General features: G+C 36.7%; 3 protein-coding genes across 5 annotated transcripts; 1 reads left to right on the top strand and 2 right to left on the bottom strand.

Moving 5' to 3' along the window:
- Positions 1-32: 32 nt before the first annotated feature.
- Pfas (phosphoribosylformylglycinamidine synthase) lies at positions 33-6,046 on the bottom strand. The gene is made up of 19 exons (XM_078194037.1): positions 5,950-6,046; positions 4,993-5,264; positions 4,777-4,918; positions 4,559-4,709; positions 4,096-4,486; positions 3,928-4,040; positions 3,586-3,846; positions 3,454-3,527; positions 3,226-3,382; positions 2,802-3,148; positions 2,484-2,720; positions 2,064-2,417; positions 1,801-1,999; positions 1,474-1,739; positions 1,186-1,402; positions 937-1,116; positions 698-859; positions 312-593; positions 33-240 (listed from the first exon to the last, which is right to left on the bottom strand). Exons 2-19 carry the CDS (start codon positions 5,259-5,261, stop codon positions 62-64), a joined length of 3,981 nt encoding a protein of 1,326 aa, XP_078050163.1. The 5' UTR covers positions 5,262-5,264; positions 5,950-6,046; the 3' UTR covers positions 33-61.
- Positions 5,910-11,083, bottom strand: LOC144476803 (mediator of RNA polymerase II transcription subunit 25). Of its 3 annotated transcripts, none has more exons than XM_078194039.1 (15): positions 10,444-11,082; positions 10,243-10,381; positions 10,094-10,139; positions 9,873-9,997; positions 9,551-9,770; positions 8,889-9,480; positions 8,312-8,649; positions 8,049-8,230; positions 7,812-7,974; positions 7,550-7,741; positions 7,285-7,479; positions 7,014-7,199; positions 6,876-6,935; positions 6,688-6,801; positions 5,910-6,609 (listed from the first exon to the last, which is right to left on the bottom strand). In XM_078194039.1, exons 2-15 carry the CDS (start codon positions 10,362-10,364, stop codon positions 6,466-6,468), a joined length of 2,679 nt encoding a protein of 892 aa, XP_078050165.1. In that variant the 5' UTR covers positions 10,365-10,381; positions 10,444-11,082; the 3' UTR covers positions 5,910-6,465. The 3 variants fall into 3 exon arrangements, with proteins under 3 accessions (XP_078050165.1, XP_078050164.1, XP_078050166.1); XM_078194038.1 differs by having other exon boundaries at positions 6,466-6,609; positions 8,312-8,685; positions 10,444-11,083; XM_078194040.1 differs by having other exon boundaries at positions 6,466-6,609; positions 8,312-8,646; positions 10,444-11,083.
- A 435-nt stretch (positions 11,084-11,518) lies between these two features.
- Positions 11,519-15,515, top strand: Bora (aurora kinase A activator-like protein bora). The gene is made up of 8 exons (XM_078194462.1): positions 11,519-11,706; positions 11,873-12,194; positions 12,308-12,590; positions 12,650-12,735; positions 12,810-13,007; positions 13,077-13,296; positions 13,384-13,820; positions 14,472-15,515. Exons 2-8 carry the CDS (start codon positions 11,919-11,921, stop codon positions 15,513-15,515), a joined length of 2,544 nt encoding a protein of 847 aa, XP_078050588.1. The 5' UTR covers positions 11,519-11,706; positions 11,873-11,918.
- Positions 15,516-16,010: the final 495 nt, after the last annotated feature.

Below are 16,010 nucleotides of genomic sequence, written 5' to 3'. Positions count from 1 at the left end.
TCATTCAGATTATATACAATCTTGTTATATACATGGCTGTTATCACGTGGAATGTATTGAATTACTCTTTAGACAAACACCAGGCGTATGCGTTATCAAAAATACGTTGCCATGGCGAAATCTCGTATTTTACCCAGTCTGTGGGTTTCCAAGGCCACTGCCACATTTGCGTACACCGTTCAGGATGTGGCATCATAGCGAGATGCCGCCCATCCGCGGAACAGATACCAGCAATACCACCTAAGGTAATATGATTCTGTCAGTCCCTATAATTTTCATTGATATTTACACGTAAATACACGAATTCTTACCTGCACTACCATTAGGATTAAGTGGATATCGTTCGGTTTGATTGCCGTAATCATCGGTATACCTAATGGCTAGGCAATTATTGTTTTCAAGCTTCTTCAAAGTATCATCGTCTCTGTAAGTAAATCTTCCCTCGCCATGTGCGATCCACACGCCCAAAACGCTATTTTCCATTCCTTTTAGCATAATGGATGGGGACTTATCAATTCTGACCGTACTCCACCGACATTCAAACCTTTCAGATAGATTATGATCTAAGAAAACGTCTGGTTCTTCTGCATTACCTACATTAGAAAGAGGATATGATCAAACGTGTTAATGGAATTCATGAATTTCACAAGCACAAATTCCTTATGCTGGATACATTTTATTACTCAACAGAACATACCGGTTTCGTTTCCTATCCATCCCAGTAGGGACATTAATTGACATCCGTTACAAACTCCTAAACTGAACGTGTCTTCGCGGGAGATAAATGCTTTTAGTTGCTTCTGTAAAGACGGGTGGAAAACGAGACTCGCTGCCCATCCTTTGGCTGAGCCCAAGACATCTGAAATTATAGATAAGTTTAAATCAACTATGCTTAACGCAGCAGCAGTAATAATTTCCTTTGAAACCAAAATCTACCAGCATAACTGAAGCCACCAGGAAAGATGACACCTTTGAACCTGTCAAACATTACTTTGTTATCTAATAAGTCTTGCATTGTTACATCGTAAACCTCGAAACCGGCTTGCACCAAGGATGCTGCCATTTCTCTATCGCCGTTAATGCCTTCTTCTCTTATCACGGCTACGACGATGTTTGCTGTACAAACGAGAGAAAGCTTAAAATTTGTTTTGACGTAAGCAAATATTAAATAAAAATGTTACGAACAAGTTAAAGTCTTGTGAATTTCGACAGGTTTTACATCAGGATTAAAGGACAGCTTGTAAACTGGCGCAGTTCTGTCTTTGAGTCCATTAAACTCTTCTAATGCACATTCCACATTTGTTTGGCGACGTTCTAATTGATAGCTGGTTTCTTCCCACAGAGACATCAAGGATAACACTGTCGAATCCAAGACAGTCTGATTTTGAACTTTGATATTTATCTAAGAACATAATGTGAAAGTAATTACAAATATTCATATTAAATATTTTGCATAAAGTTTAGAATAAATACTTTTGAAGACATTCCAAACTTTTCGGATCGTCCAATTGAATATATAGGAGCATTAAATTGTTTAAACACATTTAACACATGTTCGTAATTGTTTTCATCGACTTCCAATATCCAGCCTACTTCTTCAGTGAATAAAACCTCTATAGGTGTTCCAGATTTGTGGGAAATATTAACGTCCATTCCAGACATACCAGCAAAACACATTTCTAAAAGACACGTGATAAGTCCTCCATCGCTAACATCGTGTCCTGCCAATACTTTTTCCTCTGTAAACAGGAAAAAATATTAATCTTTGCATATCTTCTCAGCATATCTTTTTGAATTCACCTGCGATCAACTGTTGTGTCGCTTTGAAAGCATTTTTCAATAAATCAGCATGTCTCATATCTGGAACATCGTTCCCAAGTGATTTGTACACTTGAGCTAAAGCCGTACCGCCGATTCTACTTTGTCCATTAGACAAGTCGACGAATAACAAGCTGCCACTCTTCCCCATCGCAGGTGCTTTAAAGTCTGGCGTTACTACCTGCAATACGAAGCTGTTAGTCGAATATCGGAACCTGGATAAAAGTGTTTTAATTTTTACTTACTTGGCGGATATTCGGACAAGGAGCGTAGCAAGATACTACAAGCGTTCCTGGTGCTTTAACGACATCTTTACCAATTCGAGCAGCCATGCTAAGAGAATCTTTACCTCCATCGATTGCAATGCCAAGTTCATTCATCAATGAACACATAGCAGAACACGCATCGTACAATGCAGCACCCTCTCCTGGTAATTTGGCAGCCCACATCCAATTACCGCTGCATTTAACATCCTCTAAGTCTGAGATTCGCGCAAATACTAAATTACTTAAAGCCTCTGCCACGGTCATACGAGCTCCAGCTGCTGCATTCACTAAACCCTTTATCGGCTGTTCTCCAATGGATGTAGCTATGCCAACCTACGAAGATTAGTATAACCAAATATATTGCTAATGGCACTATTAATAAATTATTTCTCTGTTTACCATTGAGAAGTGAGAAACTGCAGTCACAGCAACGTCGGCAAGAGGAGTATGTAGAGGACCAACGCATTGTTGCTGTGCTATCAATCCAGTTACACAACGGTCAACCTTATTAGTTAAATATCGTTTGCTGCCGACTGAAGGCAAACGCAAGACCCTTTCCAAAGCAGATTGTACGGTTAAATTTGTTGGAAGTGACAAAGGAGGTAGTTGCCTCTTCAGCTTCTGAAAGTTGAACGTCTGCAAAACCAAAAAATTATATTTGATTAAACTTGATCACAAATTGATTTAAAGTGTTGCACAGTATCTCTGCACATTTACCTTGCGTGGCATTTTTCCGAGTACTAATTCTAAATCTAAATCCACCGGATGTCTCTTCTCATCCTTATAATTTTCATTCAGATACTTTGATGCGTCACAATCGATTTCTTCAGAAAGAATGACCTTTCCATTTCCGGTAACAATTCCTACGAAGTTGATAGGGCATTTCTCTCGAGTTGCTATTTCTTTGAGTAAGTCAACATCTTCAGGTTTACACAGAATTGCATCATTCTCTTGATACTCGGCACCCCATAATTCCAAAGTACTGATGCTTGGATCGCCTAACTCGAATTTCTTGGTAAAGATAACAGCACCAGCAGGTTCCACCAATTCCTTTAGAACATTGCCTAATAGTATTTTAAACCCTCGTTAATAATCTAATCTTCTTATTATTATGATATAATTATATAAAAATAATGCTCACCATTCCCACCAGCTCCTTGATCATGTATACTGAGTATTGGATTCTTTCGTCCCATTTCCGTACATGCACGGACCACTCTGTTCAGTTTCTGCTCCATTTCCGGATCACCCCTTTGGACTGCTCCAAAATCGAGTTCTGATTTATTATCGCCTTGCACCTAGTAACTCTGAATTATTTAATTGAATACAAAAAATAAACGATGTTAATAAATGATCGTATACGAAATACCTCGATGGAACTAGCTGAGCCACCTCCCACGCCGATTCTGTATACAGGGCCACCAATTTTGATCACTTCCATACCTAAAATAATTAATCTTCAATTGTTGTGCACTGTATTTGCTTTTTCATTAACCCAGACCTTTTGCAGGTGCAACTTTCTGTGACATATCAGCGTCCATTGTACCCAAGCCTCCGCTAAACATTATGGGTTTGATCCATTCACGACGTTCACCGGTATTGTCTGTCATTCCGAAAGAACGAGCGAATCCTGTTATGAGCGGTTCTCCAAATTTGTTGCCGTAATCGGATGCACCGTTACTAGCTTCGACTATAATCTCTAATGGACTAGCCATGTTGTTAGGATATGGAACATCTTTCTCTTCCCATGGCAAGTCGTACCCTACCAAATAAATAAAGTGATTGATAAGAATGATAATCATTTTTCGGCATCCATGAATTTTAAATGAATGGTAAAACACACCTGGGATATGTAAATTTCCAACAGAATAACCAGCAGTTCCAGCAATATAATTTCCACCTCTGCCAATCCCTTGAATATCTCTTAGTCTGCCTCCAGTTCCAGTTGTAGCTCCACTGCAAATTGCAACTCACTGTAATTTCAAATAAAAAGTTAGACAGCGTTACTTACCTAAATGGAGCAACACCAGTTGGAAAATTATGAGTTTCAGCGGTAAATATGAGATCTTGAATAACATTTTCTAAATTAAAAGAACTACATTTGTTAGTCGAAGTTGGTCTTAATGTCTTAACTTCATATCCTTTGATTGCACTGCTGTTGTCACTGAACTTAATCGTATTATTCGGATTCGAGTAATTTTGTGTCTCTATAATCATATCAAGTAATGATTTCTTCATCTCTTCATTGTCAATAACTACATGTCCTTTAAAGAACCAATGACGACTATGTTCGCTATTAGATTGCGCTAGATCGAAACATTCGACGCTGGTTGGATTTCGTTTCAATTTATTAAGGAACAGGTCTGTGTAAAAATCTAAATCCCAATTATCAAATGCTAGACCTATGTAAAGAATAAAATTAATGTTATTTTGAATAAATTATACTGTTGTTGTATTTTATTTTTGATATGCACCTAATTTTGAATTAACTTCCTCCAATGCTTTTCGCCCACCTTTGAGGACATCCACTTCAAACCAATTATCAGGTCTAAAACCGTGATCAAAAGTTTCTATTGGTTGCATGTACCTACATTGAGTCATTTTATCATGTAGTGTCTCTGTTATCTGTACAAAAATATAAAACTATAAATACTGCTTCGCTTGTATTTTAAATGACGAATTTTATACATACAGCATTTTCCAAGGTTTTATCAAAATTTCCATTATGTTTGATACAGTATCTAATAGTTGCTTCAATTCTTATTATCTTATGCAGGTGGACAGACTTACAAATAGATACAGCATTGCTGGAGAATGCTGTGGAGAAGTTCAATCTGTAAAAATATAAGATATTAATGACTTATAATATACTTTCAATAATAATTATTTATCTGACGACTTGCTTTACCTTGGACCAATTTCAATAACTAAGCTACCATCCGATTTATGATCCAATACACTGTCACTCTTAAGAGAATGTTTCTCGAATGGAGGAATAAGAATCCATTTTAATAATTTCAATTCTTCATCACTTAAAGATTCCTTAGTTTCAATGTAGTAACACAATTCTGTATCCAGTCCAATTATTGACTGAGATAATAAAACCAGACTATTGTATTGGTTTCTGAGATGCCCAGATCTCAGCCCGGGCGATTTGTAAAATTTTATTATACCCATGATCTATGAACAAAAAATTGCAAATAAATGAAACACAGAAGAAAAGAAAATAAAGTGTAGGAAGAGCACAGTGCAGTGATGCAGATAGACAATAATAGTTGATGTGATCATTTACATTCACTCAGACCCCCTGGTACAGAATTAAATGGAATCAGTATGTTATCTTTATTTATCAGTGTGGTAATTGCAAAATAGAACACCCATGTTATTTCAAAACTAAACAAAGTTTAAGCTAAGGTCAAATGGGCATCTTGCTCAATGATATCCTTATCTATCTGAGATTATGTGTGTGGTGTTTTCACATTTTACTGTGTGTTGTAGTGTCTTTTTGATGCATGTGTCTTTAATCATTGATTGTAAAAGTACAGACTTAATATTAATAAGAATGAATTAATTTTAATTAGAGACGGTATTGCAAAACATATATTTTTTCTTGCAATATAATTATGGCTATCACATTTCAAATTTGGTTAATGTACATGTGAATTAATAAAATAAAAATTCATTACTTGTTAATATAGTCTGCAACTTTACTTTGCAACATAATTGAAGTATATGAATGCATACATATGTATACAATATGCAATGCGTGTTTGTGTATGTATGCAAATTAAAAAAAAAGTCTAAGCGCAAAAACAAACTTTTTTTAATGTTTATTTATTATAATAATGAGTACATAGTAACTTACAGTACTGTATTCACGTATATACAATTTCAAAAAACCTTGTATGTACTTATAATTATATCAAGCAACAGGTTTTTTTCGTTACCACGTCCGACAATTAAAAGAAACTGTACGATACATAACCTTCTCGTATCCTACCACGTGCTTTTAGATTTATCAACAAAAAATTGTCACGTGCGAAGAAACATCGTTTTTTGTACAAATTATGTGCCGGAGATTTATGAATTAATTTATTACATCGCACATTAATAAATTACTTATATAATAATAAATAATAACATTGCAGAATACTTCGATGTTTTCATTAGTTGCAATTATCCATTCCTAATTCTGCTAATTCCTTTGATCATAAAAAAAATACATAATTTACAGTCTTAAAAAAATTACGTTTTGCACACAAAACTATCTTGAAGTTTGTATAGCACATATGTAAAATTTATCAAAACTACTTGAATCCGGTAGCAAATAGTTTACTTAAATATATCGTTCCCTTGTAAAATTTGTTTCTACCTAAATCGCTTATCCGAGGAAATCATAATTGTTAACATCTTCGAATTGTTGATTCTGTGTATTACCAGGTGCCATAGGCCTAGTTGGCATTTGTCCTCTGGCTGCAACTATTTGTTGTTGTAGTCCAAGTACTTGCCTGTACGATGGTTGTGGCTGTAGAAAATAATTAATGTATGTCAATAAATTAATTACCTCATGGTTTTAATCTAAATGCAATCATATGTGTCATACTTGTTGTAATAAATGCCTGAGACCCATATTTGAACCAGGACGCATTAGTCTTGGCGCGTTTGCCTGTTGATTGGCCATACCGACAGGATTAAGAGCTCTTTGAGCTTGCTGAGCCTGCAACAAAATATTTATTCAATTTCTTCTAATTGACAAAATATACAATGAAACAATCTTTCCAGGCACTTTACCTCCAACTGTTGTTTATACTGCATCTCTTGCTGCTGTGCTACTTCCAAATTTTGTTGAATCTATAAATGAAATTTGTGTAGATAATATCAGAGCTAAATATTTCTTGTTAATATGATTTTAGCATTTTTCATACTTACATTTACTTCTAACTGAGATTTATATTGCGCTTCCTGTTGCTGTGCGGCTTCTAGCGTTTGCCTGAGGTGTTGGATTTTCAGCAGGTTCTGGTGCCTAGCTATTTCTAAATCATCGAACGGTGGTCTCTGTTGACCTATCATTGTACCAGAAGGTTGAGCGACTTGAGGTCCGGTTATTTGTCCAGCCTGACAATATATCAATCATATAGTTTTTATCCAACTAACTTCGAGGAAAACAACAGACTAGTTTCATTTTGATCATGCTATTCACCTGCATACTAATTTGGTTTTGCGGTCCAACAGATGATGTCAATGTTTGTTGGGCAGCGTTAGTTGGGACGACATTTTGAGTTATTTGACCTCCTCCCATTGCCATAGTGTTTGTCTGAGACATAAGAATACCACCTTGCGATGTGCCCGTTGTTGGCATTGGTCCAGTTATCGCATTTCCCTGTGCAGGTCCAGCCTATGATATTTAATTGATAAATTTCTATTTCTGGAGATCGTGCACTGACCGTATCAAAATTTCTACTCACTTGTCCTTGTCTCATAGATGCGTGAGACGTTTTCTGCTGCTGAATTACTTTTCGTAGACGGTCCACGAAACCCGACTGATCGTTTGGAATAAATCCTAAATATGTTCTTTTTTCAGCCGTGTATAGGAGAATAAGTACTTTTATGTCGCAAGTCGATGGTGGCGCAGGGAAAGTGAAGTGAACACAACCTGCCTGTAATGCAATTATTATCTCAATGCCTGGCCAAATTAATTCATCTTATTAAAATGTACAGAATACTTACGAATCCGGAACTCATAACTTTAGTCAACGAATCCAGTGCCTCGCATTGTGCTGGATGAAACAAAACAGACTTGGAATTTTTCAGATAAGATCCGCCAATGTTGCCTATCAAATGTTTAGGCATCAGTTGCATAAGGAGTTTCTGTGGCCAGGTATCGGCTTTCCTATAAACCAATCGAGAATGTTAACATGTTAAAAATGTTTACAATACAGCTATTTATTCCCAGAAGGTACTTACAATTCTGGATCGCCATCTTTAGAGTTTGCAGAAACATGACAAGGTAGATGCCTGGTCTGCTTTTGCGTATCCGCAGGTGCTTTAGCTTTCTCGGCCCACTCGATCATGCCGTGCCATATTGTGTGCCTTTCTCTCGGAGCTGAAATCTGTGGGCCAGCTACAGGTCCACTACTTATATTACCCTAGAACATTCGCATGGTTACAAAAGATTCTCCAATTGAAACGAGTAAAAAAGAATCATGCGGGATGCTCTTTAAAATTACCTGTGCTTGAGAATGCAGTACTTGCTGCTGTTGAGTGACTGACGATACCGATGCTTGTGTTTGTGAAGTAGTAACTGTTTGCGGAACTTGTGTAGGCACAGATTGACTAACAGACGATACTGTAAGTTGCGGTGTGCCCTGTCCGTGACTTTGTTGGGCCGACATCGGCATCGAAGACTGCTGTTGCACATTTTGCTGTTGCTGTTGTTGCTGCTGCAATTGCATCGTGAATCTCACTTGCTGATGCTGCTGTTGCGTAAGTTGCTGCTGTTGCTGTTGTTGTTGTTGCTGCTGTTGTTGCTGTTGCGCATTGGCAGCCATAACGTTGGTGTTGGCTACTGAAAGTGCATGCAACATGTGAGTACTATGAAGAACTGAAAAGAAGTAAGAAGATCGAATTTTTAACATGAATAATATGAAATATATGCTGGATACTATACAATTATTCTGATACTCTACAATTACTGACGGTAACAATCAATGCTACATAAAATAAAAATATGCTAACTTATTCTGCAAACCAGCTGAACACTTTTTCTATTGATTAGATTTATTAAAAGTTTGAATTCATTATTACCGTCCATTCTTTGACCAAACGGTGTTACGTTAAGACCCAACGAAGGAGGCTGATTTAACTGTGCTATCAAAGCGCTGCTTTGGGAATTCGTAGCTCCAGTGTTCCCTGGTGTTACAAAAGATCTCCATCTTGGGCCTGCTGTTCTTGATGGTGTCGGCGGGTGATAAGTTGGCGGAGCGGATATTTGGGGATTGTAGGGTGGTCTTCCAGTGCTCATGACAGTAGGAATTGGTACCACCGTTTGATGAACTGGAGCAATATTTTGAGGTGTTTGGTTTCTGAATGGTGGACCTTGCGATTGGGTTGGTTGAGCAATATTTTGTTGAACTTGATTCGTATTTGGACTGTCGTTGCTTTGCAACGGGCTTAACGGAATTTGGGCAGCTGTGCCTGGATTCGTATGTACAGCACCGCCTATCGGAGGGCTAACAGGTCTTTCTTTCAAGTTGTAGTTACGTAACAGCACCAAATGTCGTGGATCTTTTGCATAATTTTTAGTTTGCGACGACTGTAGATCTCCTCCGGCTTTTTCAAACATTTTAAACAGCGCTGGTATCTTTCTTGGTGACAATATTGAGAGATTAATGTTCCTCTGTAACAAGGAAATGTTGCTGTAGATCTATAGTACAACATGTATTGAAATTACTTGTATTTGTGTGTACCTCTTGATACAAAGTAGCCAACTGCTCTATGGTATGGCCAGCAAATTTATACGACTCTTGTATGACCGTCTGATAAGGAGGAGAATTACAAATAAGAACACAATGTTTCTGTGATGCTGTATTCGGCTCGCGTCGTAATTGTAAGTCCTCAAAGCACTGCAATCCAGTAGCAAGGCCTTCTCCAATATTTGCATACGATTCACCTTTCCCGCCAACCATCCTATTTCAATATAAAAGACCTCATTAATAGAGAGACTATTACTTATAGAGTATATACCCTATACTGTGACCTATAGTCTATAACAAAATGTACATTACTTACTCTAACTTATCAAGAACAAGTTGTAACTTGTGAGGATTGGCATAAGGCCCAAATGTTTCTGTACATGGTGCTGGCAAACAGTCTGCAGCATGGTATACCACTATACCATATAAAGTTGAACTATTCTAAAGGAAAATGAAAACGACTTATTAATAATCATAAAATTTATAAGATATAATTATATCTTCTGCAATAAAACAATGAATCATTCATTACTTTACCTCGGACACATATTCCCTATCTTCAATGGGACCTTGATTGAAATATCTGTAAAATACATAAATTTTAGATGAATAAATTTAGGTAAGCGAAAACGACCACATCTTACAAAACGATGCGCAAACATAGAAATATAGAACTTAGAACATACTCAAGAGTTGGACCCAGATAATTAGTTCTGAGATCATTAAGGTAGGCTCCATTTACAGCCGTGCCTTCAATAACGAATATTACATCTGCCTGTGTTCCATGTTCTGTAGGGCCAGCCACCATTTTTATTATATTATCTGCTGTAATATGAAAAATTGTATAAAAATATGTCAGAGAGTTTTAAATGTCAATAGATACTTACTCTTGTCACAGGCTGGATTCTTAATACTTTTAATTTATAAAAGATACATCAAAATAAAAGTCCAATTTCTCACAATGTTTTTAATACAATCCGTCGCTTGTTAAAAGAACGAAACGTTTTATTATTTATTAATTTTAAAAGTGTCTATGCAAACAATACATAGTCAACTCATAAGTTTGTAGGTTAAAGAAATTGCTAACAATTCCGCAACATTATTAATCGTCACAATTGCAAAGAAGTCGTCAACCGAATAAAAAAAACGATGCTTGACAATCACGAAATGATTTGTTAATAGGAAATATTACACGGTATTACAGATGAAAACATTTATGACATGAAAATATTGAAGTTGGTTTCCTCTTTTATAATTCTCTTTATCAGGTTGGCAATGATCATATTGTTAAAAGAACGTCATATTAAATGGACGATTAAAAGGATTTATTAAAGTTTCTAGACTGCTACGTTTCGTTTGGAAATAAATATAAATCCTAAATATTTTTGATAGCGCTACAAGTTTATACGAATTTGATTTCCGTGGTCAATTGAAAGCTCCGTCTAATTAGTGGCAAACTGTTCTGGTGAAATCAAAAAGCTCTGAACAGGATCTATATGACGCCAATTAGTAAATGTCGAAATGCTGAAACTGCTATCCAAAAACAGAGCTCTCAAATCTCGTCACAGATGGTGCCACTGTTTGACTAACAGTTTGGACATTTTACCACCGACTAATTAGCGTTGTACAATTACTGAAGATGGCTTTTCGATTTTGTCGCAAGCACCGCCACCATCGTATCAAAAGAATACAGAAAATACAAATTTAAAGATTTGTTATAAATCTAGGAGCGAAGATCTAGGAAAGGATGAGGAAATGAAAGGAACGAGTTATTAGAAGATTTGTAATGATTGTAAAAATTGTACTAAATAATCAAGAGTACATTGCTTCACGTGCAGGGAAGTGTCTGTTGGACTCGCTATAGGCCGCCACTATCGTGCCCTAAACACCGGTCGTCTGTAAGTGTGATCCAGTGTAATTTGTGACATGGTCACGTGATTAAAGTTCGTTGATTCAAAATAATTTAAATTTGTAAACAAATTCCTGAATTACAGGAATGGCATCGGCGTAGCGTCCCACCGTTGTGCATAAAATAAGACTAGTGATCGAATAAGAAAGTTCATGAAATATATAGTTTTGTTTTATGCGCTAACGGTCGTAAGTGGGAGAACGAGAGAATAGAAGACGTTACAACATTCCCGATCGTGACCGTAAGCATTCTAAACAATTTACGACAGTTTTTCTTAGTCAAGGGCATGATATTTTTAAGGATTAAGCGCAATACTTTCTTGTACAGAAAATATAATATTTTTAGTTCATATTTATTTACCCAAGTTTACCGGTACCAATGTTAGTTCTTAAAATTTTCGTTTACAGCTCCTTGCAATAATTATTTTCGTAAGTTTTTATAATAATATTGGGAATGGAGCAATTGAAGTGGACAACGCCGATTAAGAATGAAAACAAGCACGATGGCATAACAATGAAGAGCCCTGTAATGTACAAAACACCCGTGAAACAGCATGACTCGATCTCTACTCATGCAACATACCAAAACAACATAAGTTGTTTTAGTGTACTTCCTAGTCATATTACACCGCCATCAGGACTAACCAAGTTTATGGCAAGAAATCCATTCGAGACTGATTTAACTAATAGACTGCATTTATCTGTAATTAGTCCAACTGTGTTTAGTAAGGTAATCTTTTCAAATACTTTACGAAACCTCTCGTAATATTGTGCAACATGTTAAAATGCAAAATAGAGTTTTAATTTGATAGGTAATGTCATCTATTAAATTAATGTTTTTAGGTTTCAAATTCAGCCCAGCAGTCTCCAGATTTTGCATGGAGCGTGGATGAATTGGCTATGATACAGCCAGCAAGAATAGAAGAATTTCCTGAGCAACAGTTACACTGTATCGATCAAGAAACCGAGGTGAAAGCTCAAGCAGCCATTGATCGATTTTTTAAGGAGAATAAAATCATTCCAAGCCCATGGGAAGTCAAGAAAAAAGATAATAGAATTAAAACAGACACTCCAACTAGAGCATCTAGTAATATGAGTGCAGTATCTTCCAAATTGAAGAAAGATGGTAATTAGTAAAAATTTTACAAATCGTGTTCCCATTGCTTTAATTCTATACTTTTTCAGGATGGAGTCAAACAGTATTATCATTGCCGCCTGATTTGCCGTCACATGTCGAAGAAGTTTTGAAGCCTTATTTGACATTCACTCAAGTAAGCGAAAAATTTGCAATCAGAATGAATTGAAATAAAATATATTTGTTGCTGATCTTTACTCTATTTTCTAGGAACAGAATTCGGAGAGCGACGATTCGAATTCTAGCAATAACTCTTTGAGAAGAAAGTTATTCTGTAACCATGACGAATATTTGGAAAAGGAGGAAAACTTTTCTGATTCCGTGACATCTGTAAAATTGAATGGATCTCTTATATTGTCTTCTAGTCATCCACAAAACGGCATGCTGGTGGATGGAGTTCCATTCAAGGTAACTTGAAATTCTTATTATTAATGGATCTCTTAATTTTGGTTACACTCCAGTAAAATTAACTTCCAGCCGTCGCAAGATTTAGACAATCATCTCGATACATCTGAGGTTACTCTTGATAATCTATCTTCTCCGAACATATCTCCAATACAAAAAAGAGCAAATAACATGTCTTGCGAAAGTGTAAAATCTCGAAATTGTTCAGCTGCCCGATTAGATTTTGTCACAGAAATGAGCGTAGATCAATCCAGCCGGGAAGACAATGAATACTCAAATGATATTTCTGCAGGTATTCCCTACAATATTATTTTCACTAAATTTTTACCAGAAATCCTTTTATTTGTACCGTTTTGTTTATGTTTTCTCGACCTTCCAGATGTGTCTCTTGACAATATTAAGGCACCAGCGGCAGAATACGAAATCCACAAGTTCCTAAATTTCGATAATAACTCCGAGTGTGCTCAAATTAATAATTCGCCCGGAACGAAAATTGTCGCGAAAAGTTCGACATATATTGGAAAGAATTATGAGACTGAAGACATAGACTTTTCTTCGAAAGATCGAAACGATATTTATACGTTTACCAAATTAGGCATGTCGGACCAGCAAAGTGTTTCAAACTCTGTACAAGATACTGGTTATCAGACTTATAGTATGAGTAGTACAACGAATATAACTGACAGCTGTAATAATACTCCAGTGAAGCAAAAGATTTGTTACAGTGAACGAGTTTTATTGACTGACGACGTCCAATCGACTGATTGGAACGAGAACATGAAAAATATATTCTGTTCTACGCCCTCGAAATCAAGTAGGAAAAATCATATATTTTAAATATTTTTTACGTATTAATTAAGCAGCTTAAAATTTAATTATGTCTTTAGAATATAAAATTAAGCCACGATACTTCGAAAAAATTTAATATAATAATATTGTACTAATATTCGTGTAAAGGTGATTGTACAACTGTTTTAAAAATCACTTTATTTTTTGTTCCTGATATTTACGGTACATTACTATCTTGCTCATGTTTTGTTTTTTAGTTAAAATTTATGGAGAGTAAAATGTAATATGTAATAAATAAGTTTAAATTAAAGCGATCTAAGATTATCTAGCTAATCACTACGGTACGTAGTTTGCAATATAGCCTCAATAAAATATTAGTAAGCTATACATGTGCAAAAAATATATTTTTTGTAAAAAAACGTACTACAATAAACCATTAAAAAAGACAACATCCACTAAAAAGACAATTATAATAACGTTAATGAACTTTTTACATCGTCAACCGCATCTCGTTAAACGAAGAAAGGCGCGTCAATTTTAAATTCGTATCTTCCAAACGAATTCAATTGTTCTCTCAAGCAGGTTTCAAACAAGCCTGCGCAACGGCCAAATTCATCATCAAAATTAAAGTTTTTACCAGATTATCTTCACAAACCGCATTCCTATATTATCCAAATATCAAACGGAAATCATCCTACCACTATGAACCGACATTGCGTTTCCGACAAACATGAAAAATTGTACATCCTGGAAGTTTTCGTGAGCCATGTCAGTTTGTACCCCGAGAAACTTCATGGAATCGATGCGTCCAGCTTGGGTGTTGACATGCAATTCCCAGACATGCCATTGTTTCGAATCTTTCAAACGTCTTTCACGCTAACTAAACCGGACAGAAACAAGGAGTCGACGCGCGAAGCCAAATTCCGTAATGTTTATTTCAATGCTGGGAAAGTGTACATCTTCATCAGAGTTCCCAGTGAATTGGTGGAGAAGCTGCGTACGAGACCTATACTGCTGGACGTTTACAAGATAAAGGAGATATTGATATGTCCTGAGGAGGTGAAGAAACACCCACTCGGTAGGACAAAGATCCCCATGTCGGGTTGTCTTTGCGACTACGTAATGATGACGAGCAACGACTACAAGCATTTGCCTAAATCGTACCAAATAGACAACACGTTTGGTCTCGTGGACGACGACGAGAAACCGTCCGGCTACATAAACATATTTTTGAGATTAACTTGCTTCGGTACATACACGACCAACGCGTACTCGATCTTCGAGCAGAAGATGCTTTTCAAGAATCTTGGTTCGTTCAATGAATTTTTGTGCACAAAAGTACCCTACGATGACGAGGACGACAGAAGAGCGGCAGAGGCGAGCTCTAGATTCTGTTCGCCGTACAAAGAATTCGAGAAAAGCGAGCTAGATACGCCGCCACGGCCCATTCATATAGCAGGTCTCGTCTTCGTGTGCAGAGAGCTGTCCAGGAGAGACAGCTACCCACCTGAGGTGATTCCATTGAATTACCCTCCAAAAATCCCAATTATAGATGTCGAGGAGCAGGAATTCAACGTAGATAAGGCGCGGCGGAAAGGTTTCGACGACATCACTCCCGTTCGGCCAGAGTTCTTAATAGAAAAGCAAGAGTTCTGGGAAGCGACCGGTTGTAAAAACGCTTCGTGCGTTGGTAGCATTTGCATAGGAAAGAAATGTTGTTAAATGCTACGGTTTTGCATACAAGACACCTCGTTCGTGCTACAACATGAAAATTACCACCTGTGACTAATTCTTCCTACGTGTGTTTCAACTTCTACATACAACGAATAAAAATATTTTGTAAATACTGTTGCCATCGTTTAATGATCGAGTATTTACTTTCATTAATTTACCTAACTTATATTAGGTACTCATAATAAAAACAAAGTATATATAGAATACCAGATTGTCACTAAGGAAGCTTTTTATACATGTATGCGTCTCTTGCTGCACGTGTTTACCAAAAGCCGTCCTAACATCAGCTTCTTCTTTTTTTTCTTGCAGCTCTGGAAGGTCTACCTGTGGTAGCAGGTGGCGTCGTGACTAGCCTGTATTTAATTGCCTTGGGAAAGATACTGCGGGACACATAACACCGGTTAGATACTCATCATCAACCAGTTGCAAATATCGTAACCTATCATGCGCCGTGACATTTTCCTAAAACAGAGGACAAAGAAA

Source organism: Augochlora pura, chromosome 11, assembly GCF_028453695.1.
Source record: "Augochlora pura isolate Apur16 chromosome 11, APUR_v2.2.1, whole genome shotgun sequence".
NCBI classification, from domain to species: Eukaryota; Metazoa; Arthropoda; class Insecta; order Hymenoptera; family Halictidae; genus Augochlora; species Augochlora pura.
Note: the sequence above shows the minus strand (reverse complement) of the source record. Positions and strands in the feature narration are given on the sequence as shown.